Source organism: Sinocyclocheilus rhinocerous, unplaced genomic scaffold (genome assembly GCF_001515625.1).
Source record: "Sinocyclocheilus rhinocerous isolate Xijiao unplaced genomic scaffold, SAMN03320098_v1.1 scaffold1595, whole genome shotgun sequence".
Taxonomy (NCBI): domain Eukaryota; kingdom Metazoa; phylum Chordata; class Actinopteri; order Cypriniformes; family Cyprinidae; genus Sinocyclocheilus; species Sinocyclocheilus rhinocerous.
Window position 1 is genome coordinate 697877 of NW_015655715.1, and position 13561 is coordinate 711437.

The 13561-nt window shown below is 35.9% G+C and overlaps 1 protein-coding gene across 1 annotated transcript in view; it reads left to right on the forward strand.

Moving 5' to 3' along the window:
* LOC107718889 (protein ECT2-like) overlaps positions 1 to 12764 on the forward strand; it is a 36652-nt gene extending 23888 nt beyond the window's left edge. Inside the window, exons 22-25 of the mRNA XM_016526140.1 lie at positions 4247 to 4401; positions 5000 to 5107; positions 5277 to 5417; positions 11919 to 12764. Coding sequence (XP_016381626.1) covers positions 4247 to 4401; positions 5000 to 5107; positions 5277 to 5417; positions 11919 to 12008 — 494 coding nt within the window. The 3' untranslated portion in view covers positions 12009 to 12764. The remainder of the gene's footprint in view (positions 1 to 4246; positions 4402 to 4999; positions 5108 to 5276; positions 5418 to 11918) is intronic.
* Positions 12765 to 13561: the final 797 nt, after the last annotated feature.

The window sequence follows — 13561 nt, forward strand, 5'->3', positions numbered from 1 at the left end:
ACAAATTAGTGAGATTGTGTGAACTTAATTTGTCGTTTATGGAACCGCTTTAGCCCTGATTGATTTGTTAGGTTATTTCAAGTCAGGTTTTGGACTTTAATCCCAGTTTTTTCTCGGGTCTCCGTGGTGTTGTGATTGTCATATTCACGCAGCAGCGGTGATGAGAGAGCGCGCTTGAAAAACAAATACATAGATCACAGATTATTGGTCACTTTCTAAATAATCCACGCATCCACTAGTAATTATATATAAATCGTTTTTTACAGATCCAAATATGTTAGAAACGATGCATCACGATACAAATGCAGACTTGTAGCCGATACACACTTTTTAAACCGATGCATCGTATCGTTAACTTTTTATGCCGATGCACCGAGCAAATCGGGGAATCTTCCCATCCCTAGTGTGTGTGTGTGTATGTATGCATGTATGTATGTATGTATGCATGCTTGCTTGTATATATTAGTGCTGGGCAACGATTAAAATTTTTAATGATTAATGAAAAATAAAATTTTTAACGATTTTCTGTGATTAATCACGATTAATCGCATTATGCACAAAATTCAATAATAAATTCAAAAGTAGTGTATTGTGCACTTCATTTAAAAGTACTGCTATATGAACAAAAGTGCAATAACATTTGGTTTACAAACACTTTAAACATATAAGGTGCTTTTTATTACAGCAGTATTCCTTTTACATAGTAGCAGTTAAAATATTTCTTGTAAATCTCAACTTAAACATTAATGTAATCAAATTAAATATAAAACCAAAGCTATTTGCCACTGCCAGGGCATTAGCATTTTTATAGAAAATAATTTATATTTTGTTATAGAAAAACAAGTTATGCTCAGAGTCCAGAGCCTCGATCATAACATTATAACAGGCACCTTCTGAGTAGAGAACTGCACGCGGGACCCAACGCAGCAGAGTGTGGCGCGGGACAACACTTGATGGACGAGTGCGGGCAGGTAGAGACTCGTGTGGGATGCGGGAGAATAAGGGTGTACTCACACTAGGCAATCTTAACCGTGCCAAAGCACGTTTGACCACCAAAGCCCCGTTCGTTTGACTCCCAAAGCCCCGTTCGTTTGACTAGTGTGATCGCTCTGTGCCGCGCTTGGGCGCGGTTCGTTTAGCCGTCCCTGGCTCGGTTGGAAGAGGTGGGCCAGAGTGTGGTTCAGTTATATATAGATCAGTGAGTGGGAGTGCTAACCGTGCCGGAGCGCGGAACTTCTGATACCTGAGCACGATTGCGTATATATATTGCGAGAGGGCCATGTGTCACCGCGTCCCAAACGACTCAAAATAATAAACCACAAAGTTAACAAAAAGATGCACTCCACTGTGCTGAGCGAGAGTGCTTTCTCTGCTGTCTTCACGTGCTATCGGAAACTTCCTATGTATATATATATATATATATATATATATATATATGTATGTATATATGTATGTATATATATATGTATATATATATATATATTTATATTTACATTTACATTGCAGTGTAAGAATTAGAGCCCGACCGATATGGTTTTTTGAGGGCCAATATGGATATTAGGGAGTAAAAAACGGATATTCTAGATATTCTTTGTGTATATTATAGTACAGTACCAGTCAAAAGTTTGGACACTTTCCCATTCGTGTGTCCAAACTTTTGACTGGTATTATATATAGAATGCAGTATATACATAAACAGTTTTACTGGTATTATATATAGAATGCAGTATATACATAAACAGTTTTTGCAATGATCACTCAAATGTGGTGATGAAACACTTATAATGACGTGACAAAGATATGTAATGGAGGCAGGGTATTTAACAATACACTTTATTATCCAAAATGAGTCTGACATCAGTGCACTGAACAGTAAAATTGAAGTTTATTCAACTTTATTTCAATTAAATTCCATTCAAATTTATTCTGTTAAAGTTTTTCACGTCGGAACATTCATTCATAGATTTGCGCTACGCCACTGTCTAACACACAGATGAAACTTACTAGAGATGTGTGACATATACCTCTGTAAATAAATACTATTTAAATTCACGTCTCGCGCACTTTAATGCCCTTTGAATGCAACATGTGATGCACTCCACTGTGCTGAGCGAGAGTGCTTTCTCTGCTGTCTTCACGTGCTATCGGAAACTTCCTATTTCTCACTTATGAAGTCGTGATTACGAGCACGTTCAGAGCCAGTGAGCAACGGGCACACTTACGGTCGAATAGAACAAACCTCTGATAAGAGTGATAAGAGAAACATACAAAATGTGCAGAGAAGGGGGTCGCGAGGAACAGGATTAAGAACCACTGCTTAATAGCATTGCGTCTCACCAACTTAGCGCTAAATCGCCATTCAACAGACTCAAGCCACAAATTAGTTAGCAACTTACAGTTAAGACGCCGCTCGAATGCTGCTGCCTGAACAAGAGACTTCCTTACTGAAGTGAAAGGGTTGGCTGTCACTATCTCGCGAGCACGGTGGCGGATCTCCACCAAATTCGGGGGATCCCTTCAGCTCGAGGCCCCCTCTCGAACGCCGCACTCTGCGCGTTGGTAGCCCACTGACCAGATTGGTCGGCACCCGACCGCAACTTTGACCGCCCGTTTTATGTCCTGAAAAAAAATATTGGTAACTAACCGCAAATATCATATCGGTGGCATATCGCCGGCATATACACCGATACCGATATATCTGCGACAGGCTCATATCGGCTGATAAAATCGGCAAAACGATATATCGGTCGGGCTCTAGTAAGAATTGTTTTTGTTTAAAACCGCTTCAAAATGACACAATTATACAAACATGGCAATTCATAATAAACTGCAATATTTACCTCTATATAGTTTTATTAAAGCATTTCGCATTAACATACGAAAATGACTGTAGCCCTGTAGCCCTGACTTATAATTAAAGGCTTTTTACTTTGCTTGCGATGTGAGTGCCTGGATGTGGATTTTTCTGTTTTTTTTGCAATGGGATCCACTTTTTGTTTTTATACGAAAATGACCATTTCAAAGAACATTTTTGAGTGAGGATGTAAACAAATCATTGAATAAGACTTTTGAATTGATTCTTTGAAACCAATTCACAGAAATGAATCAAACTTGCCAGGTCCAACAGCATATATTCTATTGACTTAAGCAGATATGCTGTTAAAAAGTCAAATCTTAGCACTTTATTGCCAAACAAGAAAATGGAAGAATCACAAAACTAATCTGATTCCATGGTCTTTAGGAAATTCAATGGCCATATAAAAAGCCCAATAAAATCTTTGCAATATTCACAGCATTGTTTTATATTGCCAGCAGAATCATTTAGAATGTATTGTGAATATTTAATATCACCCAGTCCTACTTTACTGGATTTTGATGAGCTAAAGGCACAGGAAGGCAATAATTTCACACCGTAATAGCACATTATTGATGAAGATCACATTCTGAAGCCTGGAAATTTGACTGAGATTCAGATCTGTGCTTCCACAAGAGCAGCTCCTTGTACTGGAACCCATTTCATGTTTCAAATCAACTAATTTCCTGTAGTGCACTTGTGGTGATTCCATCAAATCTCAATGGATAAAATGAACTCCTGCCCCACGTTGTTTCCAACTGAATATTGTTTCACTTGGAAAGAAAACACATTAAAGACAATGTGTGAATGTTGTTTTATGTTGACTTCAATGACCCTAACCAATCAACATTTGTAAAAAAGTTTTAATACATTTTTCAGTTAGATTATTTTTTCTTTTTAATTCAACCGCAAAATGTTTTTTAACCATGTAGTAAGAGGCATTGTTTTTTAAATGTTTGAATTAAATGCTTTACAAAGATACTTTATTTCAAAATGTAAGTGTTAATGTACAGCCAGCTGGTCATTATGAGATTATGAGAAACCCTGACAGGATGATCAAAACACTGATTTGAAACAATGTCTTATAAAGAGTAGGGTATCATATATGAAAGTGGTTTTGCGCAGCTTGTCTGTGAACAACGGCTCTGTGTAGTAAATGCTGCTTCATGTGAAAGCACGCACGTGATGGAGATTTACCGCTGATTACAGAAGCGGCTTTACTGACAAGATGCACATTAAATATCGCATGCAATTTATCGTGCAGCCCTAATAAAGAGCATAATTTTATGCTAGTGGCCAGCTGAAATTTTAGCACAAACTCCACCGGTTAGTCTAGGTCACATCCCTGACCTCACATTTTCTCACATGTATTTGTGTTTATCTCTCTCTCAGAGTGTCAGAACGCCTTCGCCCTGGTGGTACGTCCTCCTACAGAACAGGAGAACCTGTTATTCAGTTTCCAGCTGACGGCCGAAGACACCCTCAAATCCACCTGGCTCAAAACACTCTGTCGTCAAGTGGCCAACACGATTTGCCGAGCTGATGCGGTGAGCGGACACACACACATGAAACATGGCCACTTTCTCCTCCGATCATCCCTCTCAGGTCTGGAACAGAACTCAATTATTTATTTTATTAGCTCTGCTTTCTTTTTATTGTGGTTATAAATTAGGAGGTTTGTGTGGGCCTTTTGGTGTTGGCTAATCCTATTAGATGCTCCTGTGTGGTTAAACTGGAAGGCAAATTAATTTAATTAAGAGTGGAATTGTACTTTAACTTTACACTTCAGATGCAGACGTCTTTATCTTCATGCTGCAGAACCGCAGGTTCTGCCCAGGCCTTCCAAAACGGGGCACGTAATTGACGCAGGCAGACAGATGCATGTATTTCCCTATATAATTAAACATCCAGACCAAACCCTGTGGCTAAATGCGTTTCGGCCTGGCCTGCAGTTCTCCCAATGGCCATGAGGTGGCAACCTATCCACACGTCACCGGTGTGAAATACGGCCACTTTCGATCTCTGCTCCTGTGAATATCAAGAAGCCCCAGCTGTTTGGAAGGCTGAACAGTGACGCTTCTCTTTGCATTTTGACAGGCCAGCAGTATCGCTGTGTATTTATTTAATTTTACGTGTCTTAAACAGGAAGATCTCATTCAGGGCACCGATCCTGACTCCGTCCAAGTGAGCACAAAGGACATGGACAGCACGCTCAGCCGAGCATCCAGGGCCATCAAAAAAACATCAAAGAAGGTAGGGAGAGGAACTTGAAACAATTGAAAATGACACGATGCGCATGCATGCTGTCAATGTTCAGGAGGCTTTCTTGAGAATTGCATCATAAAGTAACTGTTTTTAACCCAGTGGTTAAAACAAAGAAACTTTGTAGAAAACAGACTAATTGTGCATGTTTGTGTTTTAGGTCACGAGAGCTTTTTCTTTCACTAAAACCCCCAAGCGTGTGCTTCAGAGGGCGTTTATGGCCAACGGTACCCCAGATGAGAGGAGTCCTGGCCCAGATGCCGATCACATGGGCCGAATGTCCAGCAGCTCCACACTGGCTGTGAGTCCACACACACATTTTCTTCTCTTTTCCACACAGTCTGTCGATTTATTCTCACAAATCTACTGATCTAACTGTAACGAATCAGCTCATGGGAAATATGAATAATTAATCATAACTAGTTATAATTAATTATGAATATTTTAGATCCGCTGTAGATATTTACTTGACCTCTCAGGGTCAACTGTCTTGTCAATTCTAAGAACGTTAATTTCCTGGTTAAGGGAAATAACTTTCTTACTGTACAATACGAATGAAAGACACACACCTGTCGACGATGCATGAATAATGCACTCACCTTTAAGTAAGCCGTAATCACATTGTTTAGAAAACATGCACAACAACAAATGATGCATTTATGTGCTCCTTCAAGGGCAAAAATAAATATATAAGAATAAAGCAAAAAAAGCTGAAGCTTGGCATCTATTCAAGCGATATAAGGAGAGTGAGAAAAATGTTTGTTTTTGTTTTTTCCCCTCTTTTTTTAATCTTTTTTTTAATCTGTATGTTTCTGCATACAGTGGGCATTTTCAATAAATTTTTTCGTAGAAATATCACATGAGCAAGCGTGCTGTTCTGAATATCAGCAGCTGCGATTGGACTTTTTTAAAATATATATTTACTGTTTTTCAATAAAGTATTGCTATTTTGATCTAAAATTAAATATAACCGTTTGATTTTAATGTAATGTATATATTATTTATAAAAATATGTACATTTAAAAGACAGTAACAGTAATAATAATAATTTAGTTAAATTTGAAAATATAAACTGCTGCAAAATAACAGCTGGTATTGAAATGCGACTAGTATCATTGGTGTTGACTGCTTAAATAAAAGGGCGCAAGTGTGTGTGTGTATATATATATATATTAGGAGTGTAATGGTACACAAACATGACGGTTCGGTACATACCTTGGTTTTGACGTCACGGTTCGGTATGATTTCGGTACAGCAGGGGGGAAACTAAAATTGCTTTTTTTATTATTAAACAGTGGTTTACTGAACAAATTACAATTTTAATTTTCTTAGGGATAAAAATCTACGTCAGCTTATGCCAACTATAAGGTTACAATTAACAACAGAGCCCAAACTTAAATTTAATTACTATTTATTTTTAAACATAATAATCAGCACTCAACTTTAAAAAAAAAAAGAAAAAAAAGTATGTAAACATGTAAATTGCACATAATGCCGTTTTTAAATAAACTTCTAAATTATAAAAATTGTATTTGTTGACATATAATCATTTACACAGTGGCTCTCATAACGTTTTCATAACAGATTTATTTAAACATTAAATAATTAAGACATCACTAACAGGTAAAGTAAAATATAATGAGTATAAAGTCTAATATTTTGCGAAATGCTCTTCTCGAGTTAAAGGGGTCATATGATGCTGCTAAAAAGAACATTATTTTGTGTGACGTTTTGTTTACAAGCTGTTTTATTGACGTGTTTCCACGGTTGAAATGCTGATTGAGTGATTGTGTGAGGCATGAGATGTTCTTTCATGGTTATTTCATGCTATAACTATAGTAAAGAGGAAGGGATGATCGTGCTGCCGTTTGAACTGAGGCCTTTATACAGCGATCTGTCGCGCACATCAAAGAGCGTCAAAACGACATTTATTGTTTGAATTTCCTGAAAAAAAGGACATAATTTGAAAGATGAAACTGTTTCTTATCAAAAATAACAATATATAACTGGAAGTTTCCAATGAAGTTTTACTTGTGCAGTGGTTAAAACAATGCTGTATTTGTTCGGTACACATGCGTACTGAACCGAAAGACCCGTACCGAACATTTTCGAAACGAATACTTGTACCGTTACACCCCTAATATATATATTTCTCATATATGATTTGGTGCTCAAGAAACATTTCTTATATTATCAATGCTGAAAACAGGTGTGTTGCTTGATGGAGAAAAAAAAAAAAGTAATTTTGTTATTTGTGAATATGTCCATAGGGAGTGCATTGTTTCCACTCAAAATGTTTTCACTTAAATTTTCACTTTTGATGTGAATAAGCCTTGAATCCGAAATATTAAACTACAATGAGCCATCTTTTATTCAGACACCTTTTTTTTTTTTCAGAGCACAATGGCTTTTCATTGAACTGCTGAGAATAATTTGGCACATAAATTGTTCAGATATTTCATACTTGTGTGTGATTTAGTCACATGGCACTTGGTGTAAACAGGCATTTACATAAATTCAAGTCTCTCATCCAGTCAAATTGCACATTTTAATCTCATTTTCTACAGCTGAACCTTTGCAGTATTACTTGCCAATTCGGTTGGATTGCATTTCCCTATCAGAGGACTTACAGGTTGCCTTGGTCATTCACTCATGCTTTTCTTTCCTTCAGCATCAGGGGTCTTGAGCTCTTTGCTCCATTTGAAAAGGGATATTTTTACCTTTTCCATTAAGGTGATTCATGCACTGCTAAATATTTGAGAAATCCCTACCTTCACGCTCAAATTTTTCTCTTCCTCTTTCAATTTTAAAGTGAGTGATTGTGAGGGCGTGCAATGAAAAGGCGGTGCAAGATGAGGTTAATGCACTCTCTCTCTTTCTCTTCCCTCCGTGCGAGTGTAGATGTCTCGTTCTGCCTCTACGTTCAGTCTGACGGACTCTATTAAAAGCGCAGTGGTTCAGCGGTCAAACTCTCTGGACCATGCCCCGTGGCGCAGGGTCCCGGTGTGTGTCCGCACTCCGTGCAGTCCAGAGAAGGCTGATAAACCAGCAGCTCCCAAAACCCAGCTCAGACCATCCATCCTGTCCCTCCCAGCGGCCCAGCCCGTAGCTCAGTGCCGAGAGCTGTTGGCACCCCCTGAGCCGCAGCACAGGTTCCCTGGGTCCCCGCGGCGGGAGACCCTCCTGTAGGACTCTTGAATGTGAGCACAGCAGTTCTGCCTCTTTGACTCACTGTGACTTTTACTAACTCACATCTGGGGACGGTGTTAACACTAACTCACTACCGCACAGATGGGCTATGGTGGCACTCAATTATAGATGACCTGAGGACTGGTTCAAGAGGGATAATTCTCTTCAAAATTTAAATGGTAATTTCCTCACCCTCATGCTGGCTCCTCTATGTAATTTACTGTAATGTTGAGAAATGTATTAGTAATGCACTATTTTTCCCATCATGAAAGTGAATGGGGATCCAGACTGTCATCAAATGACATAAATCTCCATAATAGTAACTTGACTGAAATTTTGTCCGTTGTTAACTTATCCTCACCCAACTTATACACAGTAGCTATAATCTCATTTGTATTTTTCATATTGACACTTGCCACGTTGTAAATGTTGAATGTGCATCATGTGGCAAATGATGACAGGCCACATCATATTAATGTCATGTCTTCAAATTTGACTTGTTGCTTTATTTTAGTATTATTTGCATAAAATGTTAGTATTTGTTAATATTATAAATTAGCTAGTATTTGTTAATATTATAAATCAGCTTTTATTTTTATATTTTAAGTTTTAATTTTAGTATTTTTTTTTTAGTACTTCAACTTAAAAAAAAAATTTAATGTTGCTTTGGCAACTAACTAAAAATAAGTTTAGTTTTATCTTTTCATCTAATAATTAAATTTTATTTCATTTCAGCTTTATTTAAATTAATGATTTTTTGGTAACACTTTTTATGAAGCCCGTATTTATAATACATTATAAGGGTATTCTTAAGGCATTATAATAAATGCATAATGCATTATAAAAAAACCTTATATGTTGTATCATCTCATGAATATTCATAATAACATTTTTATTATATTATAATATTTACTTATTTGTGGTTATAGCTTTTAAGAGTATGATGATTTATAACACAATGAACACGTTGCATCCACTTTTACAATGGATTATATTTCTCATAGTTATAATGTATTATATTATAACTGTTGTTATGATTTGATATAACATATTATAAGTTTTTTTAATAATACATTATGCATTCATTATAATGCCTTAAGAATACCCTTATAATGTATTATAAATACGGCTTCATAGAAAGTGTTACCAAATTTTTTTTAAATAGTTTTAGTTAACAATATCAACCCTTAAATTTTGTGTATCATGCTCAAATTTTTGTTTCATGCTCAGAATTATTATATTACTTATTATATATATAATTTTAACTGTTGCATAAGAGTCATATGAAACAGTTTTATAATATTTCCCCATTTCAAAATTCATTCCGCATTCACTTTCATTCGATGGAAAAGTGTGTTAAAATATCACCTTTTGTGTTTCATGGAAGAAAAAATGTCATGCATGTATGACATGAGTTAAAAAAAAAAAGAATAGAATTTGTTCACTCAAAAAAAATCCAACTTATTCTGATAAAGTTAAGATTTTCATTGAATACAAGTTTAATTTTTTGCTTTGTTCCAACAAAAAAGAAGTGTGACGTAACAATACAGGTGAAGAGCCCCTTAAACGCAGACCTCAGATCATTTATGCGGGGTGAAATGTGACATCTCAGATGCTTTTATAGTTCCATGATTCTCAGTATAATGACGGTTCTTATAATAAAGACGTAATTGTTACTGTGGCAATGTGATTTTTCTTTTTTCCATAAATCTCATATTTTTACTGGGATACTGTTACGAGATCATGTTGGCATGATCTATGGGCGCGACAGCTGTAAAGTAGCTGATGACCATGATTTAATCTCCTATTTCTAATTTGATCCCATAAACTATAATCTGTATACTGGAGTGTGTGCGTTTAGCACAATCAAGGCAATTCAAGTTCAAGGCCACCTTAATTCTTATTAAGCAATGCTAAATAATAGGATTATTGTTGTGCATGTGTGAAAGCAGCCTGGTGCTCGTTACATCTGTGAGCACATTAAGAGTAAAACAAAATAAATTGGGTTTGTGGTTTGCTAACCTTCTTTTCACCTTCACATCTCTGTTTAAAGGGAAGAATACAGTATTATCCTCTGCATGGAGGTTAACACTCCTTTGGGTAACACTGTCGGTTCTGAAGGGTGAACACTTAAAAAGGGTCAACCGTGTGCATTCTTACCACAGCGAGCTTGTAAAGCCAATATCATTAACACAGATTTCTCTCCTCGCCTTTTCTCACTCCTTTGAATAAACACTCACAAAAACCTGTGAACCTCAGGCTTCTGCGAGAACACTTGCGATTTAAAAAAGGCTAAGCACTGGCTTTTGGTCAAAAGAGAAAATCTCAACACTATTTAATGATTAGTTCCTACCCTAAATCCATGAAGATTAGCTGTAGTTTTGTAGGCTTCAGCAGGGATGGGCAGCGTGATTCTCAATACCATGAAGTGTTATTATTTTTAACAAATTTACAGATAAAATATTGGTTGAAAAAAGGATTTTGATAGTGAAGTCTAGATGTAAATGATTATGACAGTTAAATAATTACAATAAACTTGATGGAAATCTAAGAAAAGTAACAGATATTAATGCACTTACAATGCAGAATGTTTATGCAAATAATTGTAGAAAAAAAAAAGTTTATATATAAAATGTATAAAATCTTAATTATTCCAAAATATTGACAGGTATGAATTTATAATATTTCATGGGTTAATGTTTATACTTTTTCCCCCCACAGTTTTATCTGTAATAGTTTGACACGTTTTTGTGTGAAATGTTTGTTGCCAAATTCTATAACAATATAAACCACACTAACTTCAGTCTTATAATCAATATTTTGTCATTCATTTACTTTAAAGGACATTTTTCTTTAAAAGACAATTAAAAAACAAAGTATCACTGATTCCATGTGACTGTAGAAATGTCAACTTGACGCATTATTACAGTATTCAGTTCATGTGCAAATTCAATTCATTTTGTTCAATTCTCAGCTACTTTACAACTTGTTGGGCTCATCTAATCAGAATTTAGGGTTAGATTTATCAGTTTTTATAATGTTAGTTTTGCTGTTTTGAGTCGTTTTTTTATTATTATTATTCATGTTACATAATTTGAAATAGTTTTCATATTAATGCTAGGCTTGCCGCGATAGACGGTGTTGACGGTGATACCGGTGTTAAGCCACAACACCGGTTACGTCACTTGCCCACCGCGTCACCGACCCCCACCGTCATTTTGATTTTTTATAAAAATAAAAATCATTTAGTTCAGTAAAAGAACAGACACTGCAATTAAAAACTGAACGCGGCTGCTCAATGAATTTATTTATTTTATTTTTATTAATTTTTTTGCTCACAACGCCCACTCCTAGACTCCAGTGTGAATAGTTTGTACAAAGAGCCCTAAGTGCATTACAGCTTTAACCAACACTTGCAAGACGCTGCATTAAATCCTTTAACAAGGTCTTCTGGGTATGAAAATGCACCAAAGGGTAACACTTCCACCACGTACAATTGAGCACTCTTGAGTCTTAAACTAATTACAGACTGGAATGGAAATAACCTAGAATAACCCTGAAACTGTCCTTTCATCGCTAAATTGCATTTCTCTCTTCCATTTTCTTTTTCCAGGCTGTTCATTCCCCATCGATGATCAACCTGTCCTCCGCCTTCGAGAGGAAGTATCATACCTTCAGCAGATCCACAACTCACCTGTTCTGAACTTTGCATCCTGAGTTGTCATTAATTTCCACACTACTACCACGTCCGCCCGACGCCTCCAGCCCAAGACCCCCACCTGGGTTTAATTTGCAGCTCCAGAACCCACCAAATGAAGTACAGCTTGTGTTGATGTCAATGTCTGGGCACATTTAATTAACCTTGAAGAGGCATTTATAACTGACATGTTCTGATTTTTATTAGAGGGGTAGAGTATTTACACTGTTATTAACCACTGAAAGTATTTCTTAATGTTTTGCAAGACAGGCCCTAATCTAAACTAATCTAGTTTTCAGCTTTTATAAAGCTATACACATCTAGCTGTTGCATTTAAGTGGAAATGCACTGGTTTAAACACGGCCTTACATTTGTGCGTACTTTTAGAAGTGATTTTTATTGTTGATTTAGGGGTATTGATTTCTAAAAGTCAAAAGAGTTGTTGCGGTCCGCCTGCCATATTTATTCTCCAGAATCACTTATATAAATAGTTTATGTAAATCTTTCTTTCCGTCTCTATTTATGTGTAAATATTGTGATTGTCATACTAATAATAGTTTGTCTCCACTGCTTGTACCTTTTTGTAGTCTCTGCACTTATGTCAACACGAAAATGTAGTCATGTTTCACGTTTGTCTGTAAAAGGGAATCATATGTCTGCCTGCTGCAGATTTGTTTGGAGTGGGTGGTTTTATGTTATTGTTTGACTACTTTTGAAGGTGACTTCATTTATTCTTTATTAATAAAAGAAGCATAAAGCCTTCATCTTGTTCTTGTCTGAGGTGAAAATTTAACACTGCAAGCAATTTTTCTATCTTTTGCAGTAAACTAAAGCCTCACTGTCAATGGAGTACTTTGAAAGACCAAAAATCGAGTATCTGGGCCTTAAAGACCAAAGTATAATTTATTTTTGGAAATAAACACTTATATGCGTACAGTAGGGCTGGACGATATGGCCAAAATAATATCACGATATATTTCTTAATTTCGGTCGATACGATATAATTCCGATATCGATATTAACACTATTAAAAAAAAAGCGTCGTAAAAACTGCCAAGAATGCCCACAACAGATGTCTGTGCATACAAACTTATGAAAAATTAATTTCCCAAGTCTATGACACCTCATATAAAACCATATAATATTTTAGAAAAAAAAAACAGCACAAATAAATTAATGTTCACCTTTTATTTGTATTTAGCCTTCATACAAACAAGAAATGTGAAATCACGGTCAAATAATAGTCTCAGACTCCCCTAATTAATATTAATATCTTTAACTTCAACCTATAGGCTAACATACACTACCAGTCAAAAGATTTTGAACAGTAAGATTTTTAATGTTTTCGAGAATTCTCGTCTGCTCACCAAGCCTGCATTTATTTGATCCAAAATACAGCAAAAACAGTAACATTTTGAAATATTTTTACTATTTAAAATTGCTTTCTATTTGAATAGATTTTAAAATGTAATTTATTCATGTGATCATACATAGGTAAATTTTCAGCGTCATTACTCCAGTCTTCAGTGTCACATGATCCTTCAGAAATCATTCTAATA